Source organism: Hypanus sabinus, chromosome 1, assembly GCF_030144855.1.
Source record: "Hypanus sabinus isolate sHypSab1 chromosome 1, sHypSab1.hap1, whole genome shotgun sequence".
NCBI classification, from domain to species: domain Eukaryota; kingdom Metazoa; phylum Chordata; class Chondrichthyes; order Myliobatiformes; family Dasyatidae; genus Hypanus; species Hypanus sabinus.
The window spans coordinates 127,453,024-127,467,098 of record NC_082706.1 but is presented as its reverse complement, the minus strand read 5'-3'; the positions used below and the strand labels follow the sequence as shown (position 1 = coordinate 127,467,098).

At 42.5% G+C, this 14,075-nt stretch overlaps 1 protein-coding gene across 10 annotated transcripts in view; it reads right to left on the bottom strand.

Annotated features, from left to right (window-relative positions):
* Positions 1-14,075, bottom strand: part of LOC132397357 (receptor-type tyrosine-protein phosphatase mu-like) — a 981,490-nt gene that overhangs the window by 526,226 nt on the left and 441,189 nt on the right. For all 10 annotated transcript variants that reach the window (XM_059976027.1, XM_059976037.1, XM_059976052.1 and 7 more), the window contains exon 6: positions 12,109-12,283. In XM_059976027.1, the coding sequence (XP_059832010.1) occupies positions 12,109-12,283 (175 nt within the window). The remainder of the gene's footprint in view (positions 1-12,108; positions 12,284-14,075) is intronic.

Sequence of the window (14,075 nt, the reverse complement as noted above, 5' to 3'; positions counted from 1 at the left end):
TAGAAGTTTGCAAAGATTCAGCATGGGATCAAAAACTTGGACAAACATCTGCAGAATGGCTAAGAAGAGTATCCTGACTGGTTGCGTCACAGCCTAGTATGGAAACACCAACACCCAGGAATGAAAACTGGTGTTTACAGCACAGGTTATCCCAAGAATAACCCTTCTCATCATTGAACACGTCTACAAAGAACACTGCTACAAGAAAGCAGCATCCATTATCATGGAACCCCTCCATCCAGGCCATGCTCTCTTCTCACTGCTACCATCAGGAGGAGGAACATCAGCCTTAGGTTCCATACCTCCACGTTTAGGGACAGTTAGCACCTGTCAACAATCAGGCTCCTGAACCAACATGGACAACTTCACTCACAATACTAAACTGATGACAGAACACAATCAGACTCATGTTCAAGGACTCTACAACTCATGTTCCAGTATTATTTATTTACTTACTTACTTTTTACTGCTCTTGGGCGGTTTGTCTTCTTTTGCACATTGGTTACTTGTCATTTTATTGTATTTCTTTGATCTATTGTGAATGCCCACATTCACATATTGGTCTATGCTGACCAATATTCCACTGTAAACTGCTCCCATTTGACCCATATCTTCCCAAACCTTTCCTATCCCTATACCTGTCCAACCACCTTTTTAAATGCTGTTAATGCACATACTTCAACCACTTCCTCTGACTGCTCATTGCATATACTAACCACTCTTTGGGTATTACCACTTTAAATCCATGTCCTCTAGTGCTTGATTCCTCAACACAAAAGCAGATTGTGTGGAATCACTTTATGTATGTCCTCATAATTTTATATTCCTCTTAAGATCACCCCTCATTTTCCTATGCTCCAATCTGAAAAGTCCCAACCTACTCAAGTTCTCTCCATAACTCAGCCCCTTGAGTCTTGGCAATATCCTCATTAATTTCCTCTGTACTCTTTCCAGCTTAATGGCTTCTCTCCTTGCAGCTCATTATCCTTAGCATTTTTTCACACTTTGATAGGGTAATATAAAGTCCTCCTTGAAGTTAATTATCCATGTTAGCTTCTATTTTCTAAATCACTTTATAATATCACATTTAAAATTTTGAACACTTTGATTGGGTAATATAGCACTCCCATTATGATGATTATTCCACTCTATTTTTATTTTCTGAATTACTTTGTTTTCTTTTCACTTGATGAGAGCATCTTCAAAGTATAGGGAAAACAAAAATTCTCCTCCCAGTAATGAGGAGGTAAGCACATCATCCAAGTTTCAATTAGAGCAAAAAGCTGCACATGCTGGTAATCCAAAATGAAAATGAAAATGCTCAGCTGGTCAAATAGTGTCTATGGGGTAAGAAACAGAGCAATCATTTCAGGTTGAGCCTTCATGAAAAATGAAAAATTAAGAAATCAAAGATGTTTACTGTTCTAGCAATGGATACAACAGAAAGTGGATCATTGGCAGGGGAACAACCAAGTGACAATTACTTTAAAATTCATCACAGGAGACAGAAGAGAGAAAAAGAAACAAATTGAAGCTGACAAATATTCATGTACAGAGGGAGAGGGACAAAAACAGCCAACTAAAATTGCTAACTCCAATATTTTTTCTATGTACTGACGATGAGATGCTGACAGTAGACATCATCAGAAGGCTGGACGAGGCTGACAACCAAGAGAACAGAATAAAGTGGAACGTAGAGTTGAAGAGTCAGGAGACTGGAACTTGCAGTCTGACTGAGCTATTCTGCAAGCCAGTCACCCAGTTGGTGGCTGGTTGCAATGGCGACCACATTGTGTGCACCAAATGCAGTAAGGGAACCTCCATCGCTAATCATTGCCCTCTAGCACTCATTGGCTGCCTTCTAATGAATACACAGATAAAGAAATGGCAAGCAACTTGGCATAACACTCATTTGCCATCTGGCATCCTTAGACGCATTCTTTCCATCTGTAGACACAAAATGGCAATCAGAACGATTGTTTATTCCAGCAAAGGGGAACAACAATATTCATGATCTACTCCACCCCAACAGAACAAAGAAACCAGAAGATAAATTCAGAGATTTAAAGAATATTTATTATCCAAGTATGTATGGAGTATACAACCCTGGGATTCATCTTCCCACAGTTAGCCACAAAACATAGAAAACCATGGAACCCATTCAAAATAAAACATCAAACACCCCATCCACCAATACACAATAAAATATCAAATCATGCAAACGGCAACAAAATGAACAGAAACAATATAAAACACAAAATTGAAAAAGTGCAAGTGTATTTGGTTCAGTTCAATCTAGTGCTGTGACTTTCGTTATCTGCAAGCCAAAATTGTCCAAAGTAGCAGCAAAAAAACAGGAAAAACATTGTAACATGAACTGCAGAGTCTAATCCACAAACTGCATTGTCTACATATTGCCCAATACAAGGGGGGAGAGTGGGGAGAGAGGAGGGAGAGAGGGGGGAGAGTGGGGGTGGGGGGGTGAGAAGCTAGAGGGGGAGAGGGGGGAGGGGAGGAGAAGAGGGGTGGGGGAGAGAGGGGTGGGGAGAGGGAGGGGAAGAGGGGGAGGGGGAGAGGGGGATGGGAGGGGAGGGGGGAGAGAAGTACCATTTGAAAACAGTAACCTTCCTCTGGGGCGAGCAAGCAAGATGCTGGTAGATGGCACTGAGCATCCGCTTGCCTTCCACTCTCACCTCAATGATTTCAATCTCTCTTGATGCTTTCATTAGGGAGATCAGTGAGAAAACGGGTTGATCATGGGCTCACACCCCATGTCTAGGCTTCTTAGCCTCCAGGCCACATGCTTTGCTGGAGGCCTCACTGAAATTCCTCAGAGACAGCCAAGTGCCAGATTGCTCAATCAGCCCAAAAACGCACCAGCAAAATGTAAATTAAAGGCTCCAACAGTAACAGAACCACATTTGAAAGAAAATGAAGATGTAAAGGAAGTGAAAAAAGTAGTCTCGTGAACTATCTGATGGATGTCGCCCTTGGTCTCATTGTTTGCTGGCGCCATCTTCTCCCAGAAATTTATGTTTCAAAGTACATTACAGTCAAATAAATCCTTTCCAGGTGCACATAATGTTGTAAAAGAGGAAATACAATCTGTCATCTCAATTAAAATGACACTTCTGTAGAAATAATGCTAATTTGCATTTTGCACTTTGCCCATTAAGTCATTTAAAGGTGCATAGACTTTATGTTCTCAATAAATCACCTTTATAATAGTAACTAACTTCGTGAAGTCAAATACAATGAAAACAAATCCAAGCAACACACATTTATATAGCACTTTTAGCAAAGCCAAATATCCCAAGGTACTTTCACAAACAATGTATCCTATAAAACTATGGGTTTGAGAACATCTTCACATGAAGATTATCTCTAGAAACCGGCATCCACCATTAAGGACTCTCGCCCACTTCTATTTACTACCATCAGGGAGGAGGTACAGGAGTCAGAAGACCCACAGTCAACATTACAACTTCTTCTCCACTGCCATTAGATTTCTGAATGGCACATGAACCCATGAATACCAACACATTCTTCATCCTTGGCACATTTCTCTTTTATTGTTACAATAATTTCTTGCACTGTACTGCTTCCCCAAAACAGCAAATTTCACGACAAATGTAACAATAATAACCCTAATTTGGATTCTGACATACAAATTGGTGGATTAATTGGCCACTGTAAATTCTCCCTATTGTGGTAGTGAATGGTGAAATTTGAGGAGTTAATGAGAATGTGGGGAGAATCAGATAGGGTTAGTGTAGAAATAGTGTGGAGTCAGCTGGCTGACAAGCCTGTTTCCATAATTGATGATTCCATGACCTAAATCTAAATGGTAACTAACAACCCATCACTTGCAGATGAGCCTATTATATATGCTTTGATGAGAAGAACTATGACACACCCACACAATACCCCATCACCAGATGATCCTGTAATCTCAGCCTCTGAAGCCAACATCTGGGCATCATTCAAGGGAATGAATCCATGAAAGGCATCTAGTGTATGCAGCGTTATCTAACAGAGATCTGTGCTGGTGTACTTACAGTCATTCAACCTTTCATTTCTGCAGTTGAAGTTGAATATGTCTGAGGACTTTCTTTTCTTTGTTCTAAATACATTCCTTCTTGTAAAAAATGTGCATAATTTATGTTTATTTTATATTCTTTCTTATATGATATTCTGTACCTATGATGCCGCTGAAAGTAAACTTGATTTTGACTTTGACTTTGTCAAGATTGAGAATTTTAACAGGTTAAGTCAGAGAGACTGGAGGTATACTTCTCAGAACTTTATGCAAAAAAATCCAAGTTTTCAATCCATTCAAACAGCTCCCAATCAAATCCATTCAAACAGCACCCAATCAGACTGACTTAATATGGGATGCACATTTTGTCTCTCATCAATACATAGAAATGAGCTCTCTCAACATTGTTTAAATACATGTAGTATTCTAAGTATCTGAATTAGTTATAGACACCACACATACAGGCAGACCACCATTATGGGCCACATGCACTTGCCTGTTTACAATCATGTCAATTATATCACTGGCCTCTAACTGGTAATAGCAATAGTCTCAACTGCTGTGAGCTGAAGGCTTAGGGAAATGTTAGCATTATATCTGCCTTGTTTGCTGCACATTTCTTGCTTCACTGAAAGACCAAGGCTGATCCCATTACCATTACAGTCTTCCAGCTCTGAGTCAGGCCCTTTAGTCTCTGAGTACGCAGTGACTATGAAATACCCATTTACTTTTATTCTATGTTCATCCCATTTTATTCTCACCATATTTTCATCAACTCCCACCAGATTCTACCACTCACTTATGCACTACGGTCAGTTTACAGAGACCAGTTAACTTGCCAACCCATACAACTTACAGACTGTGTCTGTAGTAAGGAAGGCAAAAAGCAATGTTAGCATTGACTGTGAGAGGAATCGAACATAAAGCAAAGATGTACTTCTGGGCTTTATGAGGCATGGGTCAAACCACATTTGAAAGATCGTGAGCAATTTTGGGCTCCATATCGTAGAAAATGGGCCCTTGAGAGGGTCCAGAGGAGTTTCACAAGAATGATCCCAGAAATGAAAGGCTTATGAAATAAGGAGCATTTGATATCTTTAGGCCTGGACACCATGGATTCCAGAAGTGTGAGGAGAGGATCTTTTTGCAATACGTACACAATGCTGGAAGATCTCAGCAGGTCAGGCAGCATCTGTGAGAAAAGAGTAGCCAACGTTTCGGGCCGGACCCCTCATCAGGAATGGGGGGAAGAGAGGGCCGAAGCCCAGTAATACAGACGGGGGAGGGGGTAGGGCCTAGAGGCACCAAGTGGAAAACCAATCAGAGGAAAGATAAGGGGGGAGGGGGAGGGGATAAGTAAGAAAGAACTGTAGAGATAAAGAAGCAGAAAGTTGAAAGGGGAGAGAGGCAGAGAGGGATCTGGGATAGAGGAAGGGATAGGGGAAGAGAATTACTGGAAATTGGAGAATTCAATGTTCATACCACCAGGCTGAAGGCTACCCAGACGGTAGATGAGGTGTTGCTCCTCCAACCTGAGTTTGGCCTCATCATGGCAGTAGAGGAGGCCATGTATGGACATATCTAGATGGGAATGAGAGGCAGAGTTGAAGTGGGAGGCAACCGGGAGGTCCTGTCTGTTGTGGTGGACGGAGCGTAGGTGCTCGAAGAAGCGGTCTCCCAATCTGCGTCAGGTCTTGCCGATGTAGAGGAGGCCGCACCAGGAGCACCGGATGCAACAGACGACTCCAGCAGACTCGCAGGTGAAGTGTTGCCTCACCTGGAAGGACTGTCTGGGGCCCGGAATGGTGGTAAGGGGGGAGGTGTGGGGACAGGTGTAGCATTTGCACTTACAGGGATAAGTTCCAGGTGGGAGTTCTGTGGGGAGGGACGTGTGGACCAGGTAATTGCGGAGGGAACGATCCCTGTGAAAAGCTGAGAGGGGCAGGGAGGGAAAGATGTGTTTGGTGGTGGGGTACTGTTGAAGGTGGAGGAAGTTGTGGAGGATAATGTGTTGGATCCGGAGGCTGGTGGGGTGGTAGGTGAGGACAAGGGAAACCCTGTCCCTGTTGTGGTGATGGGAGAATGGGTTAAGGGCTGAAGTGTGGGAAGTGGAGGAGATGCGGGTGAGGGCATCTTTGATGACGCCAGAAGGGAAACCATGATCCTGAAAGAAAGAGGACATTTGAGAAGTCCTGGAACAGAAAGCCTCATCCTGGGAGCAGATGCGGCGGAGACGGAGGAACTGGGAATAGGGAATGGCATTTTTGCATTGGGCTGGGTGGGAAGAGGTATAGTCAAGATAGTTATGGGAGTCAGTGGGTTTGTAGAAAATGTCAGTGGATAGTCTGACTCCAGAGATGGAGACCGAGAGATCAAGAAAGGGGAGAGAAGTGTTCGAGATGGGCCAAGTGAACTTAAGGGCTGGGTGAAAGTTAGAGGCAAAGTTGATAAAATTGACGAGCTCAGTATGGGTGCAGGAAGCAGCAACCTCTCAAATACTGAAGGGAGTGGATAGAGTGGATATGAAGAATATGTTTCCGTTATAAGAACAGGCATAGCCTCAGAATAAAGGCACACCTCTTTAAAAACAAGAGAGAATCAGCAGATGCTGGAAATCAAAGTAATACACACAAAATGCTGGAGGAACTCAGCAGGCCTGGCAGCACCTACGGAAAGAGTGAACAGTCAATGTTTTGGGTCGCGACCCGACATCAGGACTGGAAAAAAGAGAGATTAGAAGTCAGAGTAAGAAGGTGAGGGGAGGAGAGGAAGAAGTACAAGGCAGTGTGGGAAATACAACCTGAGAGTGGCCTCATCACAGCAGAATACAAGGTGTTGCTCCTCCAACAGCCCCCTCTACCACCGTGATGAGGCCAACTCAGGCTGGAGGAGCAACTCCTTATATTTCATCTGGGTAGCAACCAACCTGATGGCATGAACATCGATTTCTTGAACTTTTAGGAATTGCCCCCCACCCTTCTCCTTCAACATTCCCCATTCTCTTTTCCCTCTTCCACCTATCTCCTTACCTGCCCATCAACTCCCTCTGGTGCTCCTTCCCCTTCCCTTTCTTCCACGGCCTCTGTCTTCTTATATCAGGTCCCTCCTTCTCCAGCCCTTTATCTGTTTCACCAGTCAACTTCCCAACTCTTTACTTTACCCCTCCCCCTCTCTAGGTTTCATTTATCACCTACTACCTTGTACTTCTTCCTCTCTTTCCTCAACTTCTTACTCTGTCTTCTAATCTCTCTTTTTCTTGTCTTGATGAAGGGTCTCAGCCTGAAACAATGACTGTTTACTCTTTTCCATAGATGCTGCCTGGCCTGCTGAGTTCCTCCAGCATTTTGTGTGTATAACATCCCATTAAAACTGAGACTAGGAGGTACTTCTTCATCCAGTGGGTGTAGAATCTGTAGAATTTGTTACCACAAAATGAATGTGCAGCCAAGTCATTAGTTATACGTAAGGTAGAAATTTACAGGTTTAAGATTGTGAGGGGCTTAAGAGTTAGGGGAAGAAGGCAGGAGTTGGGGTGTAAAAATCAGCCATGTTTAAGTGGTGGAGCACACTTGAAGGACCAATTCTGCTGCTGTATCTTATAGACTTTAAATGGGAGACAACCATTGCAGCTTTTGGAAGAAATTTGAAACTCCACACAGCCCTGGGTTAGGATTGATCCTGGGTCTCTGGAGTTTTGAGGCAGTGGCTCCACAAGCTGCACTGTAGCATTACAGAAGAGAAATATTGCTCTACATAGAAGTGGAGTATGATGTTCCTTTCCACCACCAATCTCCTCTCCCCTCCCTTCTCTCTACCAACAACCTCTTCCTAACCATCTCCTCAATAAAAAGCCAACTGGGGAGCTTAGTCTGAGCAAATGGGTTTTGTGATGGTGCAACTCTACACCTCTTCCATCACAAACCTCCATTGAGACACACTTGGGATATAAAACATGCTTCTCCCATCCAGAAATGTGAAGGCCAAGATGAAACAGAGGTTAAGTGACTTCTGCAAGTCACCCCCTCCCCGTCCCTCCACCCCAGCTAAATAAGATGCAGAAGGATGAATGCAATCAAGCACAATGCCAGTGCACTGTGTTTATAAAGCATCGCGAGGTCCAACAGAGGGTTTAAAAGCTATTTCAAATCCAATTTGTGATGTATGCTGATTAGCACCAAGGGTGGGCATCCTTAACTTAGTTGAAATAAATTCCCGATGATCCAATGTACAATGATACTTGATTCTACCATTAATCTTGATGCCACTCCTACAGCATGTCCCGAATTTTTAGTCAAATAACCAAATTATTTCTGACATTCAAGAGAGCAATAACTGACAGAAAAAAAGTGCTTTCAGAGCAAACAGCACTAGTTGTTTCTAACAAAGGTTTCTTGATAATATATTTCTGCCATGGCACACTATACCTTTGTCTTCCATCTTACAGAACTGTCAAACATTCCATCACTTTCTCACAGATGGTCATACCTCTGTCTGCCTGGGTCTAATGCTCTGAAATTTCCATTCTAAGACTCTCCATTCCTTTGCTGTGCTTTTCTATGAAAGATTTTACAAAAGTAAATACCACTTTGACCACAGTATTGTTCAACAGGACAGGAAATGGCCTTTCAACCCATCAATTAATTGATCATTAAACACCCATTTTCAGTAATCCCATATTAATATCATCTTTTACTCTCCCAACATTCCCATCAACTACCAAATTCTACCACTCACTACACACTCGGGGCACTTACCATGACCAATATCAACCCACATTTGGTTGAGTTACGGGAGGAAATCAGAATACCAGAAGGAAATCACATGGTCAGAGGGAAATTTGCACACTTTACCGCTCCCTCAAAACTAATCAATAAGCCTTAAAACTTTGGCCTCTATCTGTCCTTGTGCAATCAGATCCTTGATTTCCTCACTTACAGACTCCAGTCAGCTTGGATTGGCAACACCATCTCCTCACAATCTCCATCAGCCTGGTGTACGACAAGGCTCCTGCTCTACTCACTTTACATTTATGACCATGCGACTAAGCACAGCTCCAATGCCATATGTAAGTTTGCTGATGACACCACTGCCATTGACCAAATCAAAAATGATGGTGAATCAGCATATAGGAAGGAGATTGAAAATCTGGCTGAGCCGTGTCACAACAACTCATTGTCAGAAAGACTGTGGAGCTGATTATTGACTTCAGGAGGAGCCAGTCCTTGATGTTATCATTCTAGAGGAACTTTCCTGGGCTCAGCATGTAAGTGCAATTATGAAGAAAGCCTCTATTTCCTCAGAAGTCTGCAAAGATTTGTCATGACTTCTAAAACTTTGAAAAACTTTTATAGATGTGTTAGATTTGTGGTGGAGAGAATATTGACAGGCTTCATCACAGCCTTGTATGGAAACAGCAATGCCCTTGACTGGAAAATCCTATAAAAAGTAATGGATACAGCCCAGTCCATCACAGGTAAAGCCCTTCCCACTATTAAGCACGTCTACATGGAGCACTCTTATAGGAAAGCAGCATCCATCATCAGAGACCCCCACCTTCCTGGCCATGCTCTCTTCTTGCTGCTGTCATCAGGAAGAAGGTATAGGAGCCTCAGGACACACACACACCAGGTTAAGGAACAGTTATTACTCTTTAACCATCAGGCTTTTGAACCAGAGGGGATAACTTCACTCAACTTCACTTGCCTCATCACTGAATTATTCTCACAACCTAAGGACTAATTTTCAAGAACTTTTCGTCTCATGTTCTCAATATTTATTGATTATATATTTTTTATTATTATTTCTTTTTCCTTTTGTATTTGCACAGTTTGTTGTCTTTTGCATGTTGGTTGTTTTTCTGTCCTGTTGGGTGCAGTCTTTCATTGATTCTTTTATGATTCTTGGATTTACTGAGTATACCGCAAAATGAATCGCAGGGTTGGATATGGTGATGTAGATGTACTTAAATAATCATTTACTTTGAACCGTGACAGCACCCACAGAAAGGATTGAGCAAGATCTCATATTTATGAGGTGGCAGTTCTGATAGCTTGTGGCCTCCAGGTTAGATTGGGAGGCATGATGTAAAGCATTAGCAAGACATTGACTATACTTCATTAGGAGTTCGAAGAGATCTGGTATATCAACAAAAACACTCAAAAACTTCTATAGATATACTGTGGAGAGAGCATTCTAACAGGCTGCATTATGTCTGGCATGGGGGAGGGGGTGATTGCACAGGACTGGAAGAAGCTGCAGAAGGTTGTAAATCTAGTCAGCTCCATCTTGGCCACAAGCCTACAAAGTACCCAGGACATCTTCAAGAAGCTGTGTTTCAGAAAGACAGCATCCATCATTAAGGACCCCCAGCACACAGGACATGCCCTTTTCTCACTACTACTATCAGGTAGGAGGTACAAAAACCTAAAGGCACACACTCAGCAATTCAGGAACAGCTCTGCCACCTGATTCCTAAATGGACAGTGAACCCGTGAACACTATCTCGTTTGTTTTTGCATGATTTTTAATCTATTCAATATGCATATTTTAATTGATTTACTTAGTTGTTTATTAATTTCTTTTCTTCTTCTATATTATGTATTGCATTGAAATGCAGCTGCTGAGTTAACAAATTTCACAACACATGCCGGTGATAATAAACCTGATTCTGACTCTACTGATGCATCAGAGTGGGATGTTGTGGTTGTTGCTGACTGTGTGAAAGAAATAACTCTGAAAGCTGGCAATGCACAATTACAGTTCTATGGCTGTTTGCACAGAGTCGTTATTGATATACCAAACAACTAATCCATGTCTAAGTATAGTTCCTGGGCTATCACTACAGAAGCAAATTGTGGTAAACTATAACTCAGTTTCTGACAATGTGCAATGTAAAATAAAAACAGGTGTTTGTTTTTCTTTTGGAAGAAATGTACAGGAATCACTGATGCATACAATAATGGCTGATAGAAAAAAGATGTGCACAGGGTAACTATATACCATAAGCACAAATCTCAATAACCACAGGACAAATACTAGTAAATATTTCGGGATGCTAGTAGCAGTAAATTGGAGTTTTGGAATGTTTGCACTAGGGATGGGTGGGAGTCAGGAAAACACTAGCTGAAACGCTGGAGGAAGCAGTACTGCTCATTATACAAACATAATCACCATTGAGGACATCTACAAAAAAGCAATTCCTCAAGAAGGCTGCAACCATCATTAAGGACCAGCCCCGTCCAGGACATGCCTGCTCTTCATTGCAAGGGGGAGGCGCAGGACCTGAAGATGCACACTCAGTGTTTTAGGAACAGCGTTGTCCCCTCCAACTCCAGATTTCTAAATGATCTATGTGCCCATGAACACTACCTCACTATTCCTCTTTTTTATTCATTGTAACTTGCAATGACATTTTACATGCTGTACTGTACTTTCTCCATAAGCAACAAATTCCTTGACATATGACGGCGATAACAAATAAAGAACTGAGAAATGGCTTGAAACTTGACAGACGGGGATCAGATGGATTCCTTTGAGATATATTTCTATAGTACTATGTAATGATGAGTGAGGATAACTACTTTTCATATTGGGATTATAGCAGACAATGAAGACAGCCAACAAGTCAGGCAGCATCTGTGGAGGCAGAAACAGTTAATGTTTCTAATCATTAACACAGTTTCCTTTTCCCTAGATGCTGCATAACCTGCTGAGTATCTCCAGCTTTATATCTTTAGTTCTCTGACTTCATGTTGGAGCTGATTTATATCCTTCTTCACACTCCAGATCTTGCCCAAAACATACCACAGTTACTGAGTTCAAAGGAAAGGATATTTAACATCCTTTTCTCCTTTCATCACATAGATGATTTTATGGAGAGCATTGAAGCTACCCATGTTTTGGAAAAAATTCTGTTCAAGCAAAGGCAATGTTCTGATTACTTTCTTAGCAATCTCTGTGGAAAATTATTTTACTGCTTCATCAACAATATCAAACTCTTCCATCTAGCGTAACAATTTTTGTTGTGGACAATACAGCAGAATAGGAAAGGGACATTAATATAAACTAACCTTTCACAATTAACTCTGCATTGTTGGAAACTCCGGAGCCTCTGTCCGATTCAATCACACAACGATAGCGGCCACTGTCACTCTTAATGGTGTTAGCCACCATGAAGGTAGCTACGAATCGACGGTGGTTCAACACTTTGGTCTCCTTCACAGGTGTGTCATGTCCATTGCGCCGCTGGAGAGGACAACAGTAAAAAGTGACACATTAAAGGAGGATACACTTAGTCCACAGAGAGCCATACAGAAAAGATACTGAAGGCTAAGCAGAAATTACTAACTTCAGATATCGGTGATGGTCAATTCCAACCAAGTTTGCCATCAAGTAATTGATAGAGTGGGGCAAGTCCTGACCTTGACTGAGAGTTACTTTAGCAATTTTAACTTAACACTGTAAGTACTTTACTCCAAACCTTGTTAAAACTACTGCCAGTGAGTGAGTACACTTCCAGACAGAAGCAGGATGATCGGGCTGCCTCCTCATAGCTCCAGTAAACTGAGTTCAATTCTCAACCCAGGTTGCTGGAGTTTGTATGTTCTCATTGGGTTTCTCCAGGTACTCTGGATTTCTCCCAGATCCCAAAGATGGACGGTTAGTAAATCAATTGATCACTGTAAATTGCACCTAGTGTGTGAACAGATGGTAAAATCCAAGGGAAGTGTTATAATAACTTTAAAAAATGGCATAAGGTAGGATGAATGTAAAGTGGTACCTGATGGCTGGCACAGATATGGTGAGCTAAAGGGCCTGTTTCCATGTGGTATCAGTGACCATTGTACTGTAAGTGTAAATCCTTCCTTCAAAATTTATCACAGTTCTCATTCCTGCCTTAAGTACAGTGAGTGCAAATGCCATTAAGGTCCAGTGATGTGGTCAGATGACCAACTGTGTTATGATCTTGGCTCAGCAGAGATCATTTGGGGAGCAGCAGCTGTAATCTGAGCCCGGACTAAATTTCTTGTTCAAAGCCCAGCATGGCATCCAAGAAATTTAAACACCATTAACTAAATAAATGCACAATAAAAAGTTACTGAATAATGGTAATCTGGAAGTCACCAGACTCTTGTCATTTATTCTGGTTATTCAAAATCCTTGAGCGAAGGAAATCTACTGTCCTTCTCTTGTAAAAATGCAAGAAAATAGGAGCAACAGTAGACCACTCAGCCCCACACACCTGTCCCACCATTCACCATGATCATGGTTGATCTAGCCAAGGCTTCAGCTCCTGTTTCATGGCAGATCTACAAAGCCTCCAAGCCCCCCTCCCCTTTATCTTGCTCCACTCCAAATACATCTAATGAATTAGCCTTCCGAACCTTCTAGGAGAAACTAACGACCTGTCTCAAGAAATGCACTGCCGGACTCTCTCTGCACCTATCCCAACCTTACCATCAAACCCGCAGACAAAGCGGGGAGCTGTTGTTGTGCAGCACTCTGACCTCTACCTTGCTGATGCCAGGCGGCAACGGTCAGCCACCTCGTCATAGCTATCCCTTGAAGAGGACCCCACTCCAGACCATCAGAAAATTGTCTCTGACACCAGTGACCTCATCAACACTGGAGAACTCCCATCTACTGCAACCAAACCCATAATTCCCTTGCCCCACTCTGCTCACTTCTACCTCCTATCCAAGATCCACAAACCCGACTGTCCAGATAGGCCTATTCTCTCTGCCTGCTCCTGATGCACTGAACTTGTGCCCTTCTATCTCTACTCTATTCTATCATTCTTGGTTCAGTCCCTTCCCACTTACATCTGTGACACTCATGCTCTCCATCTCCTCACTAACTTTCATTTCCCTAGCCCCATCAGGATGAAGGGTCTGGGCCCGAAACATCGACAGCACTTCTCTTATAGATGCTGCCTGGCCTGCTGTGTTCCACCAGCATTTTGTGTGTGTTGTTTGAATTTCTAGCATCTGCAGATTTCCTCGTGTTTGCATTGATGCTGCTTCATGCACCCATGCTA